The sequence below is a fragment of the Lithobates pipiens genome, unplaced genomic scaffold (genome assembly GCF_037356315.1).
Source record: "Lithobates pipiens isolate NorthernLeopardFrog02 unplaced genomic scaffold, aLitPip1_a1.2 Scaffold_18, whole genome shotgun sequence".
In the NCBI taxonomy this organism is placed as follows: Eukaryota; Metazoa; Chordata; class Amphibia; order Anura; family Ranidae; genus Lithobates; species Lithobates pipiens.
The window spans coordinates 634166669-634186777 of NW_027507758.1; the positions used below are offsets into that span (position 1 = coordinate 634166669).

The 20109-nt window shown below is 45.1% G+C and overlaps 1 protein-coding gene across 1 annotated transcript; it reads left to right on the plus strand.

Annotated features, from left to right (window-relative positions):
- The first annotated feature begins 1386 nt into the window (after positions 1-1386).
- Positions 1387-18366, plus strand: LOC143989554 (uncharacterized). The gene is made up of 6 exons (XM_077489731.1): positions 1387-2362; positions 2479-2576; positions 2666-2887; positions 10672-10872; positions 10996-11137; positions 12334-18366. The coding sequence occupies exons 1-6, from the start codon at positions 2278-2280 to the stop codon at positions 13914-13916; spliced, it is 2331 nt and encodes a 776-aa protein (XP_077345857.1). The 5' UTR covers positions 1387-2277; the 3' UTR covers positions 13917-18366.
- The last annotated feature ends 1743 nt before the right edge of the window (positions 18367-20109 follow it).

Here is a 20109-nt window from a genome sequence, read left to right on the forward strand (position 1 = left end):
GCTGTTATTTAATGAGTAACAGTCATCAGTGTGCTGTGTCCTCCTCCTGTGCCCCTTTCACCTCTCCACAGCTGTCCTGCCCTGACCTCCTGTAGTATGTCTGCATCCTCTGTCCACCTCCTGTAGTATGCCGCAAGCCTCTGTCCACCTCCTGTATCATGTCTGCAGCCTCTGTCCACCTCCTGTAGTATGTCCGCAGCCTCTGTCCACCTCCTGTAATATGTCCGCAAGCCTCTGTCTACCTCCTGTATCATGTCTGCAGCCTCTGTCCACCTCCTGTAGTATGTTCCGCAAGCCTCTGTCCACCTCCTGTATCATGTCTTCAGCCTCTGTCCACCTCCTGTAGTATGTCCGCAGCCTCTGTCCACCTCCTGTATCATGTCTGCAGCCTCTGTCCACCTCCTGTAGTATTTCCGCAGCCTCTGTCTACCTCCTGTATCATGTCCGCAACCTCTGTCCACCTCCTGTATCATGTCCACAACCTCTGTCCACCTCCTGTATCATGTCCGCAACCTCTGTCCACCTTCTGTATCATGTCCACAGCCTCTGTTCACCTCCTGTATCATGTCCGCAGCCTCTGACCATTTCTTGTCTTTTATCATTTCTGCAGTCTCTGACGGGATCCTAGAAAGGAGTCAAGAGTGGGAGCGCCGCCAGGATGGGGGGTTAGGGGAAGAAAAAGACGTGTGTGGACTGTGGAGAGGAGACTATAGAAAAAAATCAGAGCCGTCAAGCTGGAGCTGTCTGACTGAGCCCTGCACGGTGCACCTGAGAGGAGGTCAGTGACAGCGCCGCCAGGCCAGTCTGAGGGGGTCACTGATGTAAGGGGGGAGTGAATACAATAATGTAAGGGGGCACTGATATAACGGTTCCCCCTATATTAGTAACCCCCCTTACCTTAGTGTATTCACTCTGCGAAAGGTGGTCTATGGTCACCATCCTGCAGACTCTGATGTAAGGGAGAACTCTGTGCTGGCTGGGTTATAGTATCCTGACCTTCATGTAAATTGAGAAATGTGTTTAACTTAAACACATTGCTAATAGCACTACCTATGTGTTTATAGTTCAAATATTGACATTAGCACTAAAAACTTAATTTTAGGTACAGTAAAAAATGTGGATCCATCAGTAAATTCCATGATTTTTTGCCAGTAAAAAATTGGTGCAGTTTTTAAATTTTGGCGTTCTTCTAGTAGATTTCACTGGGGGGGGGGGGGGGGGGGGGGGGGGGTTCGCAACACTGACTACGAGATGTTTCCTGGGCTGCAGTTCCTCTGAGCTCCACAAGGTGGTGATCTCACCTCTACCCAGACAGGAAGTCTCTATGGAATACAGACAGGAAGTGATGTCAGGTACAAACAGAACAAAGGACATTCCATTTGGTAAGTGTAGAGAGAGGAGACGTTGCTGAATCTGGCAGCAGAGGAGGTAATATGTAGATTAACCCCTTCAGGGGGATCAGTTGATGATGAATATATCTTCATTCCAAATCTGGCCATACATGGTTCAGTTTTATCGTTCATCCAGCGGGATGAGAGGAAAAAATGGAAGTGATTCCCCCATTCACACATTGGAGGGGGATGGGGGAATCCTCCCCGCTGCACTATTGTATTCTGACAATGGGGGACGCTCCTCCGCTCTCAGAATACACAGATCAGTGATGAAGCTATTGGCTGCAGCCGCTGATGGAGTGACTTTTATCCGGCAGTGACCACACATGGATGGAAATGTGACTGATCCTTGCTGAACCCGCTGAATTTCCATGTCTCTATGGTCACCATAAGTGACTTCCTCCCCTCCCCCTCATCTCCCTCATTATGTAAGTCATGCTGAGATCATCTCCCATTGGCTGAGCAATATTCTCATTTGTCTCTGAGCTCCTTCTTGCTATTCCTCGTCCTTCCTGTTGTTTCCTTGGATTGATTTTCTGTGTAGTGACCCCGGCTTCATCTCTTGGATGCGCTCGTCTGTTGCTTGTCCTGACCTTTATCCTGATTCCTGGATCTCCTCCTCATCTCTCCTCCATATCCTCTTACACAGCTTTTCTCCACACCTGCAGTGATCCTGGGGGGTGGAAACTTGGCACCAGCACGCAGCAAAATCCATCCCCACCATTAGGAGCTCTGGAGAAAATTGTCTGCTATTTACACTCCGTTCCTCCGCACGTCACCTGATCACATGAGAGCTTACTTTCACACATTCCTGTCTGGATGGTGACTGTATCATTGTGTGTGTCAGGTTCCTATAAGGTGTCAGGATGTCACTGTCTATTTCTCCATGGAGGAGTGGGAGTATTTAGAAGGACACAAGGATCTCTACAAGGACGTCATGATGGACAATCAGCCGCCCCTCACATCACCGGGTAAGAGGAGACTTTATTGTAAAGGAGAGAGCAGTACGGAGGCTCCACCTAGATCCCCCATCATCTGATAAACACATAGAAACAATGTATTCAGTCAGTGTGTGTGTTTCCTACAGATGGATCCAGTAATGGGAACCCACCAGAGAGATGTCCCCGTCCTCTGTATTCCCGGGATTCCACACAGGAAGGTCACACCATCCCCCACCATCATCAGGTAGATGAGGAACAATCACTGATAGTATCATTAGGATCTGTACATTATCTGCATTGTTACCATTTATGTCATTTTTATTCTATATTCAGAGTGGAAACCTGAGAGATTCTAAAGTTGAAGTTAAAGAAGAGATAAAAGAGGAGGATGATGAGGATGGGGTGATGGAGGAGTCTCTAAAAGAACACGAAGATCTGTACCAGGACACCATGATGGAGCCACCTAATACCAGGAACCCACCAGAGAGATGTCCCCGTCCTCTGTATTCCCAGGATTCCACACAGGAAGATCACACCATCCCTCATCATCATCAGGTAGATGATTGACAATTATTGGTAGTTCTGATTTATACACAGCATTTTTTTTTCCTTTTTTATTAAAGTTTTGCAAACCTTCACCATTGTAAAGCATAGGTGATGCAATATACAATATGAAAATCAAGAAAACGTTAGTGAATACAAGTATATCAAAGCAGAATTCTTATGACAATATGTTATGGAGTCCAGATTTCAGATCCAGGTACATGGAGGGGGTTGGGGGGCGTTATGACGAGGTAGTGGACAACTTTATACTTAAGCAATTAGGCAGAGAGAGAGGGTTGTGTTCAGCAAATAGGGTAGGCATCATCATGTTCAACAGAGAGTAGCACTGTGTAATCAACAAAGTGTTAATATTGAAATAATTGAGCCATGGAGCCCATTCGCTCTGGAATTTAGGCAGGGTCGGGTTTGCTTTGGGAAACATAAGTTCCATCTGCAGATGTTGATTAAGGAGTTGGGGAGACTAGTTGAGAAGAAGGTGGAGATATGATATTCCAGTTCCTTGTTATGGAAAGTCTAGTTGCAATTAGGATGTGGGTGAGGATGATATGATTAGAAGAATTCCATGTTCCCAAGCCTAGCAATGCCAGTTGGGGTGTGATTTTTGTAGAATTGCCGGTGATGCGTGTTTGAATAGATTGCCAGAAGGGAAGGAGAAGAGGGCAGGACCACCAGACATGTAAAGTGGACCCTGTGCCTCAGCAATTTCTCCAACAAGCAGGTGAACGGGATAATTTTGTTGGCGTGTAATACCAATGGTGGAGAATTTTTTGCGCTGTTTCCCAGTGCGATATGCATCTAGAGGCTTTCAATGTGAGGTGCCAAGATGTTAGGTCTGTGGAAAAGTCCAGGGTATCTTCCCATTTTTTTCATCAATGGAGTCTTCTCTGGGGTTGGTGTAGAGTCCAGCATTTTTTAGAAAACAGAGGATCTCTTTAGGAGTGATGCAGGGCGGTCGTAGATTTGTATATGGTCGGTCGTGATGGGTTGATCCGATTTTGTGATAGAGGACAGAGCATTGTCTCACTCTTAGGTACTTGAAGAAGTCCTTATTGGGAATGTTGTAATCTTCATGTAGGTATTGGAAGGGGTGTAGCTTCCCTTCATGTTAAATGTTTCCAATTGTGGTAATGCCCGCTGTTATCCAGGAGGCTAGGGACATATCAGAGCATATTATTTCCAGCACAGCCAGAGGAAGAGATTTCCCATTTCTTTCTCCTAGAGACCGTTATTTTGATGATGAATTGAACTCCACACTTTGAGGGTTGTCTTTACTGTGCTTAAGAAAGATGGCGTTGGTCCATGTTGTAGCCATATGGCCGCTAGCAGAGATTTGGTGGGGTATTCTATTTGCACCCACAGAGGGTGAGATAACCATCAATGTTGGGTTTGGTTTAGGAGAACTGCTTTGTAGTAGTTCCTGAGGTTAGGAGCTCCCATTCCTGCTTTGGCCGTTGCAGTGCACATGGTGGAGTGTTTAACTCTGGGGCATTTGCCATCCCAGATATAGTTGTTGATGGTGCGTTGTAGCGTATCCAGTTGAGAAGAGAGTAGCTGTACTGGGAGAGTTCGGGAACATATATAGCAGGTGAGGCAAGAGGAACATTTTGGATAGTGCTATCTTCCCAGCCCAGGAAGTCTGGGTGGTTCGGAGGGAGGTGCCGATATTCTGCAGTTTCTTAAGACATGCTTCATAATTTGTACGGAGGATGTTGCAGGAGGGGACAGTTAAATGTATCCCTAGGTAAGTAAGCATTGAGGCTGGGGCCCATGAAAATGGGGATAGACGAGTGAGACTTGTTTTTGTACCTTGATCTAGGCATATTCCTATCAAATTTGATTTGGAGCAGTTGATTTTGTAGAAGGATATCTGGCCAAACTGTATGAACAGGTCATGAAGTGCTGGTTGGGACTGAAGAGGATTGGTCAGAACTACGACATCATCAGTGTAGAGTCCTTATTTGGGGGTAGTGTCTGCGATTTGTAATCCTGAGATCATCGGGTGGGCTCTTATGGCTGCTTCAAGGGGTTCCATCACTAGAGCAAATATTAACGGGGAGAGGAGGCATCCCTGTCTTGTTCCATTGGAAATCGTGAAAGGGTCAGAGGTCATACCGGACCTCCAAACCCTTGCTGATGGGTGTGAATACAAAGCTAGTACTGCAGTGTTGATGTTGCCTGCAAATCCAAATTTAGTTAAGGTAGGACCAATGGACTCTAATGGAGATCTAAGCCCTTGTACACACGGTCGGAGAATCCGTCGGAATGTGTCCTATCGGACCGTGTTGTCAGATAATCCGACTGTGTGTGGTATGCATCAGACTGATTTCGTCGGAATATCCGTCGGACCCAATTTTCCAACTTGTTGGAAATATTTCCCGACCAACTGGGCCAATCGGACATACTCCGATCATGTGTAGAGAATTTTGATCGGACCAAGTGCCACGCATGCTCAGATCAAATTCCTACATCAAAGCTATTGGTTACTAGCCTGAATGTAGTCCCATCGTAACGAAATTACGTCATCACGTTCTGAAAGATCGGACTTTTCGACAACTTTGTCCGACCGTGTGTATGCAACAGTTTCGGACAAGATCCGACGGACAAAATCCGACAGGCAAAATCCGACGGATTTGGTTGTCGAAATCTCCGACCGTGTGTACAGGGGCTAAGATTCTCCTAGTGCTGTCAGATGCTTGGAATAAATCTGACCTGGTCTGCATGTATTAGTAAAGGGATGTGACGTGATATACGGGAGGCTAGGATCTTTGCATAGATTTTAAGATCAGTGTTTAGGAGTGAGATAGGCCTATAATTGGCTGGGTTGTCGTGAGGTTTACCTGGTTTGGGAATCGTGACAATGAGGGCCTCTAAGGATTCTTTTGGAATGTTGCCTGTCTGCATAATGTGATTAAAGGAAGTACAGAGGTGTGGTGTTAGAGTGTCTGCATATGTTTTAAAGTACTCATTACAAAAGCCATCAGCTCCTGGGGCTTTATGTAAGGGTAGAGAGCGGATCGCTTTTAAGATTTCTGGCGCAGAGAACGGGGCGTTAAGATCTGCTAGTTGGTCGGGCGTAAGTGAGGGCAGTTGCAATGGGTTGAGGAACTGGGAGATGTGGGAGGTTTTTGGATTAGTGGTATCTTTTGAGTTATTTTGTTTGTATAGGGATGCATAGAAATCTCGAAAAGCAGTAGGCGATGTCTACGGGATTACTGACTTTTTGACCCTGGGCTGTTTGCATGTATGAGATTTTGGAGGCGGCGGCTTTACGTTTCATTTGTCTGGCTAGGAGAGCACCTGGTCTATTGCCAGAGGTATTCCATGTGACTTTGTCGTTTTGATGTGGTGATCAAAGGAGGCATATAGGAAGGACCAAAACTCCTCTCTGAGTGTACATAAGCAGGTGGTATCTGCATCAATAGGGGAGGTTTTGTTAGTCTTTTCTAATTTGTGCATTTCTGATCAAGGATGTGATTGTATTTCTCGTTTTGCACACGTTTCTCTTGGGCCCCAAGCTTAATGAAAACACCTCTCATAAAGGCTTTATGGGAGTTCCAAAGCAGTACGTTATTTGATACTGAGTTCATATTACATGCAAAGTAGATCTCCAACTCCTCCTGCTTGATCTTTTCCTGACACTGAGGTTGGGATAAAAGGGAGATGTTCATGGCCAGACGGTGGACGGTTTATTGGACCGGTTGATTGATATGTTGATCGTAACCGGTGCATGGTCCACCATGTAATTAAGCCTATATTTGCATGGGATACGGTTTGCAGGGTATTTTTCTGTAACAGGAAAAGGTCAATTCTGGAGTATGGTTTTTGTGCGGCAGAATAGAAGGTATAGTCCTTTTCCGTCCTGTGTAAACACCGCCAGGGATCATAACGATCTTCCAGTTGTGTGAGTGTGGAAAGGGCCGTGGATCTTTGTGCTGGTTAGAGGAGTCAAGAGTGGTATCCTTTGGGTAATAGCTTATTCATTATTGTTTTTGATAAGAATTTTGAGCATATATGTTGGCTATAACATATGGTATATTGCCAAAGAGAGCATCTAGGATTAGGTATCTGCCATAGGGATCAACCTCCAGGTGACAGAGCTGGAAAGCTAGGGATTTACTTATAGCAATCATGACAACCCCTCATTTTTTTGGTAGCATGTGCAAATTAAGTATGGGGGTAGAGGTGGTGTTGACATTAAGGAGCTTTGTCTTGCATAAAGTGCTTTTCTTGACTGCAGAGTATGTCTGTTTTTTTAGTGATGGCTTCTTGCCACATTCTAGAACTTTTTGTAGGGGCTAATAAGGCCATTTGCATTGATAGTATCACTAATCAATATGTCCATCCGTATTACCACTATCGTTAGAAGGATGCAAAATGAAGAGGTAGAAGTGCCACGAGTTGAAGGTGTATGGGAGGGTAGAGAACGGTACCTGGACTCAGGTTAGTATTATCATTACAGTGATACAAAAAGACGCCACATGCTCACACCTATAGCTGGCTATCGCAGTAAGAAGCTTGGAAGGCTAACAACAGATACAAACAAAACCAAGGATAAACCGAGGAAAAAAACAAGCTTAACTTACCATCAGCCCACAGGCAACCAAATAACCTGTCTAACAGTATGCGTTAAAAGCGGGGAGTTTAGTCTGCACACACTTGCAAATGCATGCGTAAGCCACAGAGCCTCGGTGGTACCTAACACTAACTTATAGGTGACCCCACAGTGGAGGCACGTGCATTGGTGGTAAGTTAAGCTTGGTTTTTTCCTCGGTTTATCATTGGGTTTGTTTGTATCTGTTTTTAGCCTTCCAAGCTTCTTACTGCGATAGCAATCTATAGGTGTGAGCGAGTGGCGTCTTTTTGTATCACTGTCATGTTTTTTTGGTCAGGCATCGCACTTACACCTTTGTTGCCATTGTGCTGGGCGTTCAGTGTGCTCCTGTACCTTTAAGAAGGGGTGGCTCCCCTTCAGTCCACCTGCTCTCACCTATACATCAGAATGCATGTGCTTCCACTGTGGGGACACTTATAAGTTAGTGTTAGGTACTACAGATACTGGGGTGCCTTGACGAGGCTCTGTGGCTTACGCATTTGCAAATGTGTGCAGACTAAACCCCTGATTTTAACGCATACTGTTAGACAGGCTATTTGGTTGTCTGTGGGCTGGTGGTAAGTTAAGCTTGTTTTTTTTCCTAGGTTTATCCTTGGGTTTGTTTGTATCTAGTATTATCATGAGTAGTAGGTTATGATTAACCACTTCCCACCTGGCCACTGCATATGTATGGCCTTGTGGGCGCTCTCTTCTGAGTGGACGTTCAGGAACATCCCTCAGAAGGAGGGGGATCGCCCGCATCCTGATGCACTCGTGACACCCGGATACGGCGCATCTCAGATTGGCAAGGGGGCTCTGTGATTGGCCCTCCTGATCACATGACAGCTGTGTCCAATCACAGACGTCATGTGATGTAAACAGAGAGCCGGTTGCAAGGCGATCGTCTCTCCTCACACATTAGTTGTCGGAGAGGAGAATGGATCGCTGCAGCCGGCTGGTGATCAGTGTGTATGAGCTTTTTTTTTACAGCTTTTTACTGATCACCAGCATAGTAATACACAGTGTAAAACGCAATGTCCCAAAACACATGTTCCCACATAGTAAAAACACCTGTCCCCCACATATGTCCCAGTAAAATCACATGTCCCAATGATTATCTGCACACATATGTCCGTGATCACCTGCGCACATCTGTACATGATCATTTGCGTACATCTGTCCGTGATGACACAAACCAATTATTATACACTTGACTGGATTTTTTTCCCCAGAGACATTTAGCAGAATACATTTTGGCTTAAATTTAGGACAAAATTAGAATTCATTGGATTTCTTTTAAAATAGAATAAAGAAAATATTGTTTTTTTTTTTTTTTTTCAAATTTCCACTTTTTTCACTTATATGGCAAAAAATTAAAAACTGAGTCATGAATAAATACCACCAAAAGAAAGCTCAGCACAGCGTAGCAAAAGTACAGGGTAGCATGACCCCGCAATTGTCATTGAAAATGCGAGAGCGATGAAAGCTGAAAATCAGCCTGGGAAGGAAGGGGGTGAAAGTGCACTGTATTGATGTGGTTAAACAAACGGTCGTAATTAGCACAAAAATAGAAACAATTGCAGGGAATGTAGGCTGTATACGTAGCACACTTCGTTTCAGGGCGTGCGATAACCAGAAAAAGGTCAAACAGATGAACAAGTTATAATATTTTGGTCCACATTGTGGGCCTCAGACCAAGTGGGTAATGAGGAACTAGACATCTTGTCTGAGGGGGGAGTAGGTAGACTTTGTGGTCATGAGAGAATCAGGTAGGTTTTCCGATTGCTATGCAGCATATCTCTCAGGATTTAGAGATTGCATTGTTACTTGGGCGACTTGTTGATGATGAAGGTGTTAGGCCCCTGTAGCCATCTTTAGGGGATGTGAAGGTGATTTGTTGGCTCTGATATGTGACCAGCAATTTGGTGGGGAAGCCCCAGCGGTAAACTATATTGTAGTCTCTCAAAATCACAGTGCGATTTTGAGAGACCACAATATAGTTTACCTATAGTTTATTCTTTTCTCAATTTTGAGGTTCTGCAGACAGTTCCCGATACAGGGCTATACCCTCATAGCAATCATGTCACCCCTCATTTTTTTGGTAGCATGTGCAAAGTAAGTATGGGGTAGAGGTGGTGTTGACATGAGGAAGCGTGAGAGTGGGAGGGGAGAGTGCGCGGGAGGATCTGGCCTCTCTAAACAGGCATTCTTTGATATAATAAATATGGATCCTCGTTAGCACTTCTCTAGGGACTGTATCAGGCAGATCTGTTGGTTTGGGGATCCTGTGTGCTCTATCCATTAGTAAATCTGGGATGAACTTTAGAAAAACCTGCTGCAAGTAAAGTATGAGCTCTTGTGGTTTAACATTTTCAGGGATTTCTCTTATCTTTTAAATTATTGCGGCAGGAGCGATCCTCTAAATCTGCAACTTTCAATTGTAGTTTATGGATCATGTCCATTTTTTTTCCTCATGAGCATCCACCATTTCATCATGTGCTTTTATGATCACTCCTAACTGTGATTCTAGGTGATCTGTGTGGTCTTCAATGCCATCTGTTCTGTGAGTAAGGTGGGACACTGAGGAGCGTAACTCAGAATGCAGACCAGCCTGGAGGGGTAATAACATAGGCTTAATGGTGTTTTCAGGCAGGGGCATCTGATGCAGGGAAGGCAGCTAGGGATGCTGTGTGCTCTGCTACTGACTCAGGGATGTCTGCCCAGTGGTGCTTCTTAGCTGAGGGAAGTTTTTGTGGAGAGTTATTCTATAGCTCTCATGCCTCTATTAGAACCTGTGGGGTTGTCTTGCTGCTGTAAGGAGTCCCCCATGTCAGACAGATCGTCTGAGGCTGTAGGAGGTAAAGGCTCTGTGTGAGGAGGAAGAGGAGAGAGACCGTTCTCCCAAGGACCATCTTGTGCATCCTTGCTGGTCGTCTGCATAGAAAAAAATCTGTTAGGCAGCTCAGCCCCTTGTTTCTGATTTCTTCTGCGGGACATAGCCTGGTTGTCCCTGTTTGGGGCTGTAAGTGGCTGTCTAGTGCGCTGTGAACTGCTGTGAGCCACGATAGACACCTGGGGTGTGGCAGGGAGTTCTAGAACCAAGCTCCCATCTTAGTCTGCGGCTTGGACATGCCCCCTATAGATAGCATGTTTGTTACAATGAATATTTTATTACAACTTTCAGAGTGGAAACCTCGGGGATGATACTATTGATGTTAAAGAAGAGTATAAAGAGTTAGATGAGAAGGATGGAGTGATGGAGGAGTTTTCAGAAGGACACAAGGATAAGATAGAGCCACCTAATACCAGGAACCCACCAGAGAGTTGTCCCCGTCCTTCCCGGGATTCCACACAGGAAGATCACACCATCCCCCACTGCTACAAGGTTGGTGGAATGGAGCTTATGAAACACAGACTTGTGGAGACAATGTGTGAATTTTCTATGTGATGTCACAATAACAAAGCTTATATTTTACAGATAATATTCTCTCTCATTTTCTTGGTTTAGAGTGGAGATCCAATCGATATAGAATTTGAGGTGAAATCAGAAGAAGAAGAGAGGTATGTGAGGGATGATCAGCAGTCTATGGAGGAGGATGGAATAACGGTGACATTTATAGAGGAGGACACTCCTACAGAGATCAGCACAGGTGGGTCATTAACACTAAATACATTCCTCCACCCATACTGCTCACTGATTGGTCCAGAGCAGGGTGGGGACTGGGTGATATCAGCCTGTAATCTCTGGTAACTTTCCTGAGCTGCGTTCCCCGTCCTGTATTACTGGATTTCTCTCGGATAATCTTCCTTCTCTGTGCTGCAGACACAATTTATGTATCTAGACTGGATTTATGGAAATTCTGGGGTTCAACTGCCAGCAAAATGTTCATTTTCACCATAGACGTTACTGGGGTATGGGCTTCTGCCCCGACAGAACAATTCACCTAGGATTATTTGCTCTGTTGTCTGCTGGCTGTGCCGGGTGGAGGGATATGTCTGTATAGTCTCAGACCCAAGTCACTGAGTGCAGTCTCAGGAGATGGAAGGCAGCGGTGTGGGACCTCTGCAACTTGTCTCATGTAAACATTTCATCTTCCACTGATTACTGAATACCAATATTATGAGTCCTGACCCTTACACTGTATAATTTTATATTGTACATTACATACTCCTGACCCCTGCACTATATATTCTATGTTGTACATTACATCATTCTGATACTATAAAATCCTAACTGTTGTATCCTATATAATAAGTTGTACATTAAGTAGGCCTTACTACTTTTTCACCCATTTCCTACCAGCTGGACATTTAAAATCTGATGATGTGATTGGAGCACAGACTTTTACATGTTGATTATAATGTGATAACATCCTCAACCTTAAACAGAAAGTGATAATGAGGGAGGAGTCAATAACCCAATGATGGGGGTCTTCAGGATCAGTCCAGTCTTCATCTTGGTTGTTCTCCCATCCTCACTCTCTGACCTCTGGTGGGGCTCAGCCCCGCTGTTATTCATGACTAAATCATGGACTAAATAAGGAAGTGCAGGACTTCTTGTGTTGGGAAGATGGCAATGAGTGATAGAGGGGGAGGGGACACTCGTCCTATAATCCCCTACACTGTCACTCCTATAAAAGACAGTTCTCGTTGTTTCCTCGCTCTCTGACTAAGGTCCATGAATAAAGAAATGATCTGGTAGGAGATCAGAGGACCCATTTACTAGTTACCTTGAGGGGGGAATTGTAAGATCCTCAGAGACAAAGCTGCCTGATGTGGGCGGAGTCCTGGTTTAGGGGAACCAATCAGCTCATGTCTAGTAATAATCTTTGTATTTCTATTTTAGTAGATGGACGGGAGATGAGGAAAACCTCAGAGGATTGTCTCACTTTGTCTCCAGACTGTAAAGTAGAAGATGAGGACATCACACAGTATAGTCCAGGAGAAAACCCGACTACCTCAAATGTCCATCCGGCACCACACAGTGTAGATGGACCATCGTATTCCTCTTATCCTGAGGAACCTCAGACTGTGAGGGATGGTGCCATCCTTCCAACAGAGAAGAGCTTTTCCTGTACTGAGTGTGGGAAGTGTTTCCGTTTTAAATCTGATCTAAATGTGCATAAAAGATCTCACACAGGGGAGAAGCCGTATTCCTGTCCTGAGTGCGGGAAATGTTTTTCAGTGAAGTCCAATCTTTACCAACATCAGAGATCTCACACAGGGGAGAAGCCGTATTCCTGTCCTGAGTGTGGGAAATGTTTTTCAGAGAAGTCCAGTCTTTCCCTACATCAGAGATCTCACACGGGGGAGAAACCGTATTCCTGTCCTGAATGTGGGAAATGTTTTTCACAGAAATCCAGTCTTAACATACATCAGAGATCTCATACGGGTGAGAAACCGTATTCCTGTCCTGAGTGCAGGAAATATTTTTCAGTGAAGTCCAATCTTTACAAGCATCAGAGATCTCACACGGGGGCGAAGCCATATTCCTGTCCTGAGTGCGGGAAATGTTTTTCACAGAAGTCCCATCTTTACACACATCAGGAAACTCACATGGGGGAAAAGCCGTATTCCTGTTCTGAGTGTGGGAAATGTTTTTCACAGAAGTCCAGTCTTTACACACATCAGAGATCTCACATGGAGGGGAAGCCGTATTCATGTTCTGAGTGTGGGAAATGTTTTTCAGGGAAGTCCTATCTTTACAACCATCAGAGATCTCACACAGGGGAGAAGCCATATTCCTGTCCTGAGTGTGGGAAATGTTTTTCACAGAAGTCCAATCTTTACACACATCAGAGATCTCACACGGAGGGGAAGCTGTATTCATGTTCTGAGTGCGGGAAATGTTTTTCCCACAAGTCCAATCTTGACACACATCAGAGAACTCACACGGGGCAGAAGCCGTATTCCTGTCCTGAGTGCGGGAAATGTTTTTCACTGAAGTCCGATCTTTACTTACATGAGAGATCTCATACAGGGGAGAAGCCGTATTCTTGTCCTGAGTGTGGGAAATGTTTTTCCAACAAGTCCAATCTTTACACACATCAGAGAACTCACACAGGGCAGAAGCCATATTCCTGTCCTGAGTGTGGGAAATGTTTTTCAGAGAAGTCCAGTCTTTACAAACATCAGAGATCTCATACGGGGGAGAAGCCATATTCCTGTCCTGAGTGCGAGAAATGTTTTTCACAGAAGTCCAGTCTTAACACACATCAAAGATCTCACACAGGGCAGAAGCCGTATTCCTGTCCTGAGTGTGGGAAATGTTTTTCAGTGAAGTCCAATCTTCACACACATCAGAAATCTCACACGGGGGAGAAGCCGTATTCCTGTCCTGAGTGTGGGAAATGTTTTTCACAGAAGTCCAGTCTTTCCACACATCAGAGATCTCACATGAGGGAGAAGCCACTTTCCTGTCTTGAGTGAAGGAATTGTTCCTCACTGAAGTCCTGTCTTTCTGTACATCAGGGACCCCACACAACCCTTGAGGTGTATTAGTGCCTTGAGTGCGGGAAATGTCTTCTATATGAATGTTGCTGGACATCACAGCTCTCATGTGGGGAAGAAGCACACCCTGATATACACCTCAGATATACTCCATGGCTGATCTTCATTAAGTAAGAAACAGTTCCAGGGGTGTGTAAATTTTTTGAAAAAAGGTCAGAGGTACTAAATCGGGGTCCCAATCTCCTTGTCCCTTATGACAATCTCCTTGTCCCTCATCTACCAGAGAGCTCAGCAGTGGTGTGGGAGTTCATTGAAAACTACAAGCCGACATTGGCAAATTACAGAACTCTGTGAATGAATGGCACGGCCGCGATCTGTTCATAAAGTGACAGCCGGTACGGGGAACTTCTCCCCACACTGCTGAAGTGAAAAATTGTATAGGGATATCAGAGACACTTAGTGGTAACAGTGGATACCCCGAGGTAAACACTGGTAAAGGGTGCCAGCATCCTCAATAATTATAAACAGAGCAAGTTAAATTGTACCAAAATGTACCATCTCCGAGAACTCCTATGTTTAAATCCAAATCCCAACGCTTTCCAGACCTCATGTCAAACCCTAACATCTGGGCTTTTTTGAAAAGCTCTGTTAATGTCATCAAACAGTTGCAATTGACTTCAAAACCTAGTAATCTGACTCCTTCTCAAATAGAATCGATTCAACGATTAAAAAACCATCCAGATCTAGAGATTAAATCCGCCGATAAAGGCGGCAACATTGTGCTAATGACTAAGGCCTCATATACTGCCATGGTGCAAAAAAATCTTGCGCAACAGAGAGTGGTATAAACCCATTCCAGCATCATACAGTATATTCAAGCATCCAAAAATGAATATTTGCAAATGATCGGCCTGGCATATCAGAAAGGTCTGATTGATAAGGATCTGTATGAATTTCTAAACATCAAACATCCTAAAGTGGCAACTTTTTACGCCCTTCCCAAAATACATAAGCATCCTACCAATCCCCCTGGCAGACCAATTGTATCAGGGATAGGTTCACTTACAGAAAACGCGAGAAGACTGGTGGATTACATCTTGATGCCACATGTACTCACCTTGCCGTCATACATTAAAGACACTTTGGATTTACTGAAACATATCGAGGGAATGGCGTCGCCCTCCTAATGACTTTGGATGTGGAGGCACTATACTCCAGCATCCCTCATGAACAGGGCGTCGGGATAGCCCGTACCTCTCTTTTTGAACAAACCAATCACTGTTGGGAATTCTGTGAATTTATTCTGGATTTACTCAACTTTATTCTTACACATAATTTTTTTATTTTTGGAGAGTCCTACTTCCTTCAGGTACAGGGGGTGGCTATGGGCACTGTGTGTGTGACCCGGCCTACACTAACCTCTACCTGGGGGGGTGGGAACGTAACATTTTCTCTGATGACACCTTGTCGATGTACACCAGCCATGCTATTTGCTGGCTGAGGTATATCGACGACGTGTTCACCATCTGGACAGGCACCAATACAGAGCTTGAATCGTTTGTTACTGAACTTAATAATAATCGGTTCAATTTAAAATTCACGGTTACCAGCCATACATCAAAAATTACCTTGATCTCACTATTTTAAAAGACGATGAGGGGTGTATTGCGTCCACCCTTTACCGTAAGGAAACAGCAGGTAGCACGCTCTTACATGCAGCAAGCGCACACCCGGACACTCTATTACGGAGTATTCCATACGCCCAGTATGTTAGGCTGCGTCGCAACTGTACACACACTGCTGAATTCAAAATTCAAGCTGATCTACTACGAGAACGTTTAAAATTAAGGGGGTATAGTAAATCCCTTTTACGTAAAGCTTATAACAGAGCTCTGCGACAATCTCGCAGCTCTCTCTTATATAGACAAAAAAAATCGGGAACAAACCTCCATTGTGAGATTTATAACTAGATTTTCCAATCACCATGCTGACCTGCGTGAAGTATTAGCTTCATATTGGCCTCTTTTACGGGAAGGCCCTATTCTTGCTAAGTACATTAATTCTAGACCTAATATTACTTTTCGTAGATCTTTACGAGACCAATTAACTTCTAGTCATTTCACTCATACTCCTCAAAACCGTTCTCGTTGCGTAATATTTAGATGTCCGTTCTGTTCTCTGATCTAAACAGGCCAATGTTTTACACTACCTAATGGAGAAAAATTTGTCCCTAAATTTTATGCAGACTGCGACACCCGTGGAGTAATCTATCTTATGCTATGCAGATGTTCTGCTTTTTACGTAGGTAAAACCATTAGACAATTCCGTGGCCGCATCAAAGATCACGTTTACTTCTCCTCGGGGGGGTAAGATGGTTACGTCCATAAGCAGACATTTGGACCTGTATCACAAATTTGACACCTCAGTTATTTCATTTATTGCATTAGACGTAGTCCCCCCCAATATACGTGGAGGTGACTGGGACAAATTAATCTTAAGAAAATAAACTCTATGGATTGAGAGACTGAACGCTACACATGCCCCAGGTATTAATGAGTCTCAGTCCTATAAACCTTTCCTTTGAATTGCAATGTTTCTTCCTTGCCCCCTTTATTTATCTTTTTACAATTCAATATGCTGTCACATATTGTATTGTTATTACTTTATTTATAACTTTTATTTTTTTTTGTCCACTTGATGTGGACATTATATCTGTCTATATTAAATTTATATACATTTATGTTTTATACACTTTTGTCTTGCTGCCCATACGTTTGGGCTGTGCATGTATTTAGTCTCTGAGTTGCTGCCATGAGGACTGATCGAGCCATACACCTGGATGGTCGAGCACTGTGCGGCCGCCCAGTATCGCAGGCTTGTTGCCATGCCGACGCATATGGATCTCATGTTTGGCCGGCTGCGGATTCACCTACTGGCCGCTGAGATCTCCTCTGGCAGTCACGCGCGTCATTCCTCATCCCCTGCGTACAGCGGGAATCTCTGTGCAGGCGCGGTGGGAGGGGACGGACGTGACGCGCGGGAGTTTCTCGGCCCGCCCAATTGACGTCATCACGGCTGATTGCCGCTTGGACGTCACTGGGCGGGACACATACATTTAAGGAGATGCCTGTACCGGTATCTCCCTATGACGGGGGATCTTTTGTGCAGCCGTCTCTTTTTTTCTGGACGGCTGAACGATTGAACCTTGTGCCATATCAACTTCAAGGTAATCTTTACTGGCCAATAATGACTGACCTAGACTGGACTCTTTGTATTTACATGTTGGTCCTTAATGGGTATTTATACTTGTCCTTTTCTTTAGACATTTACCTATAAGCCCTTGTACACACGGTCGGAAATTCCGACGGAATGTGTCCTATCGGACCGTTTTGTCGGATATTCTGACTGTGTGTGGTCTCCATCGGACTGTTTCCGTCGGAATGTCCGACGGACCAACTTTTCCAACTTACCGGTAAAATTTTCCCACAAAATGCTCCGAACGGACATACTCTGATCATGTGTAGCCTACTCCGACGGACAAAGTGCCACACATGCTCAGATCAAATTCCTAGACCAAAGCTATTGGCTACTAGCCTGAACGTAGTCCCGTCGTAACGAAATAACGTCATCACGTTATGTACAATCGGATTTTCCGACAACTTTGTCCGACCGTGTGTAGGCAAAATCACTTCCGGACCTCTTCTGGAATTAATCCGTCTGAATTACTCCGACGGATTTGGTTGTCGGAATCTCCGACCGTGTGTACAAGGGCTAAGGCTTTGAGATGTGGACATAGTTGCTTGCTCCTTTTTATTGGTTCCTTGTGGAGCGCTGCCTATATAGGGTCGGGTACACATCATCCCTCTAATACGCTTCATCATATTTTATTATGTTTATCGGAAAGAAAAACATTATTCTGGTGAGCTTTTTTTACCCCACCTATTACTATACTATAATATATCAAAAATATATATAATTATTTATTTTTTGTGTCCTTTTTTGTGACACTTTATTGTGGAATACATATATAGACACCTTCATACATATATTTATTTTTCCCAGTCCTGGCTGCTATACCTTTGAATCCTTTCTGAGATCCTTATAATCTAACATTTGGCAGCGATCCTTCAACTAAAGGGTAATTTGACCATTATATACTTGTTTGCACTATATGGTTGTGTGTCCCCACAGTGCTCATGTGTGACTATCTCTGCGGTGTTTGTTCGAACTCTGCCCTTGCTAACACTCAGACTGACATTACTAGCTTATATATATATAAATTTTTTTATTTGTTTCTGTGTGGCTTTTTTATTAATGTTATGTTTTTTCTGCTTTTAAGAATCTAATAATTTGAGCCCCTGAAGAAGCGTTAATCTGACGTGAAACATGTCGGGCATGGGACCAATATCAGCACTTTACCAACTTGGATGTACACTAGTGATGGACGAACTTCCGACGGGACGTTTCGCGAACGCGAAACGCGAACGGACACAAACGTTCGCGAAAACGACCGTTCGCCGCGGGCTCCATTGACTTCAATGGGAGGCGAATTTCGCAAACCTTTAGGTCGAATTTGCGGCCACGGGGTAATTATTAGGGGGTAGCACGTAGTCCCACCACCTGGACAATAGCATAATACATGTATGAGGTGAATTTGGGATCGATAACTACAAGCATTTTTTTTTTATTTGGGAAATTGTTCTGACAATTCAGGACTATGGAGCTAATGAAGGCAATGGAGGAGAGGGAAGGTCAGGGACCAGGGTAGGCAAACAAGAGGGTGCAGGAGATACAGAGCACTGACAGCAGCACCGTAATACAGAGCACTGACATCAGCACCGTGACATACAGCGCTGACAGCAGCTCCGTGACATACAGCGCTGACAGCAGCTCCGTGACATACAGCGCTGACAGCAGCTCCGTGACATACAGCGCTGACAGCAGCTCCGTGACATACAGCGCTGACAGCAGCTCCGTGACATACAGCGCTGACAGCAGCACCGTGACATACAGCGCTGACAGCAGCTCCGTGACATACAGCGCTGACAGCAGCTCCGTGACATACAGCGCTGACAGCAGCTCCGTGACATACAGCGCTGACAGCAGCTCCGTGACATACAGCGCTGACAGCAGCTCCGTGACATACAGCGCTGACAGCAGCACCGTGACATACAGCGCTGACAGCAGCTCCGTGACATACAGCGCTGACAGCAGCTCCGTGACATACAGCGCTGACAGCAGCTCCGTGACATACAGCACTGACAGCAGCTCCGTGACATACAGCGCTGACAGCAGCTCCGTGACATACAGCGCTGACAGCAGCACCGTGACATACAGCGCTGACAGCAGCTCCGTGACATACAGCGCTGACAGCAGCTCCGTGACATACAGCGCTGACAGCAGCTCCGTGACATACAGCGCTGACAGCAGCTCCGTGACATACAGCGCTGACAGCAGCTCCGTGACATACAGCGCTGACAGCAGCTCCGTGACATACAGCGCTGACAGCAGCTCCGTGACATACAGCGCTGACAGCAGCTCCGTGACATACAGCGCTGACAGCAGCTCCGTGACATACAGCGCTGACAGCAGCTCCGTGACATACAGCGCTGACAGCAGCTCTGTGACATACAGCGCTGACAGCAGCTCCGTGACATACAGCGCTGACAGCAGCTCCGTGACATACAGCGCTGACAGCAGCTCCGTGACATACAGCGCTGACAGCAGCTCCGTGACATACAGCGCTGACAGCAGCACCGTAAGCAGCCCCAGGAGGAAGTCAGCACAGCACAGGGATGGTGTGATCCCCTCATAATAAGAACCCCCAGGAGGAAGTCAGCACAGCACAGGGATGGTGGGAGCCCCTCATAATAAGAACACCCAGGAGGAAGTCAGCACAGCACAGGGATGGTGGGAACCCCTCATAATAAGCAGCCCCAGTAGAAATATGACACCGCTCAACCTCTTCAAAGAGGAGGGTAGGGGCATATAGTACGGTGTGCTTTTTTGGGTCAGGGAAGTGAGCCAAATGAATTAAGAAGGTCTGTGTGCTTGATTCCAAAAATTGTTTATAGACATATACATGGTCTACTGATCACATGTGTTGAATTCCTCCGAGATCCATGCCTCATTCATTTTTAGAAATGTGAGGTAGTTAACACTGTGGTGAGCT

Coding starts and splice junctions, on each gene's coding strand:
- LOC143989554 (XM_077489731.1), top strand. CDS start 2,278: ATGGAGGAGTGGGAGTATTTAGAAGGACACAAGGATCTCTACAAGGAC. Junction 2,888..10,671: donor CCATCCCTCATCATCATCAG/GTAGATGATTGA, acceptor TACAACTTTCAG/AGTGGAAACCTCGGGGATGA. Junction 11,138..12,333: donor TCCTACAGAGATCAGCACAG/GTGGGTCATTAA, acceptor TTTCTATTTTAG/TAGATGGACGGGAGATGAGG.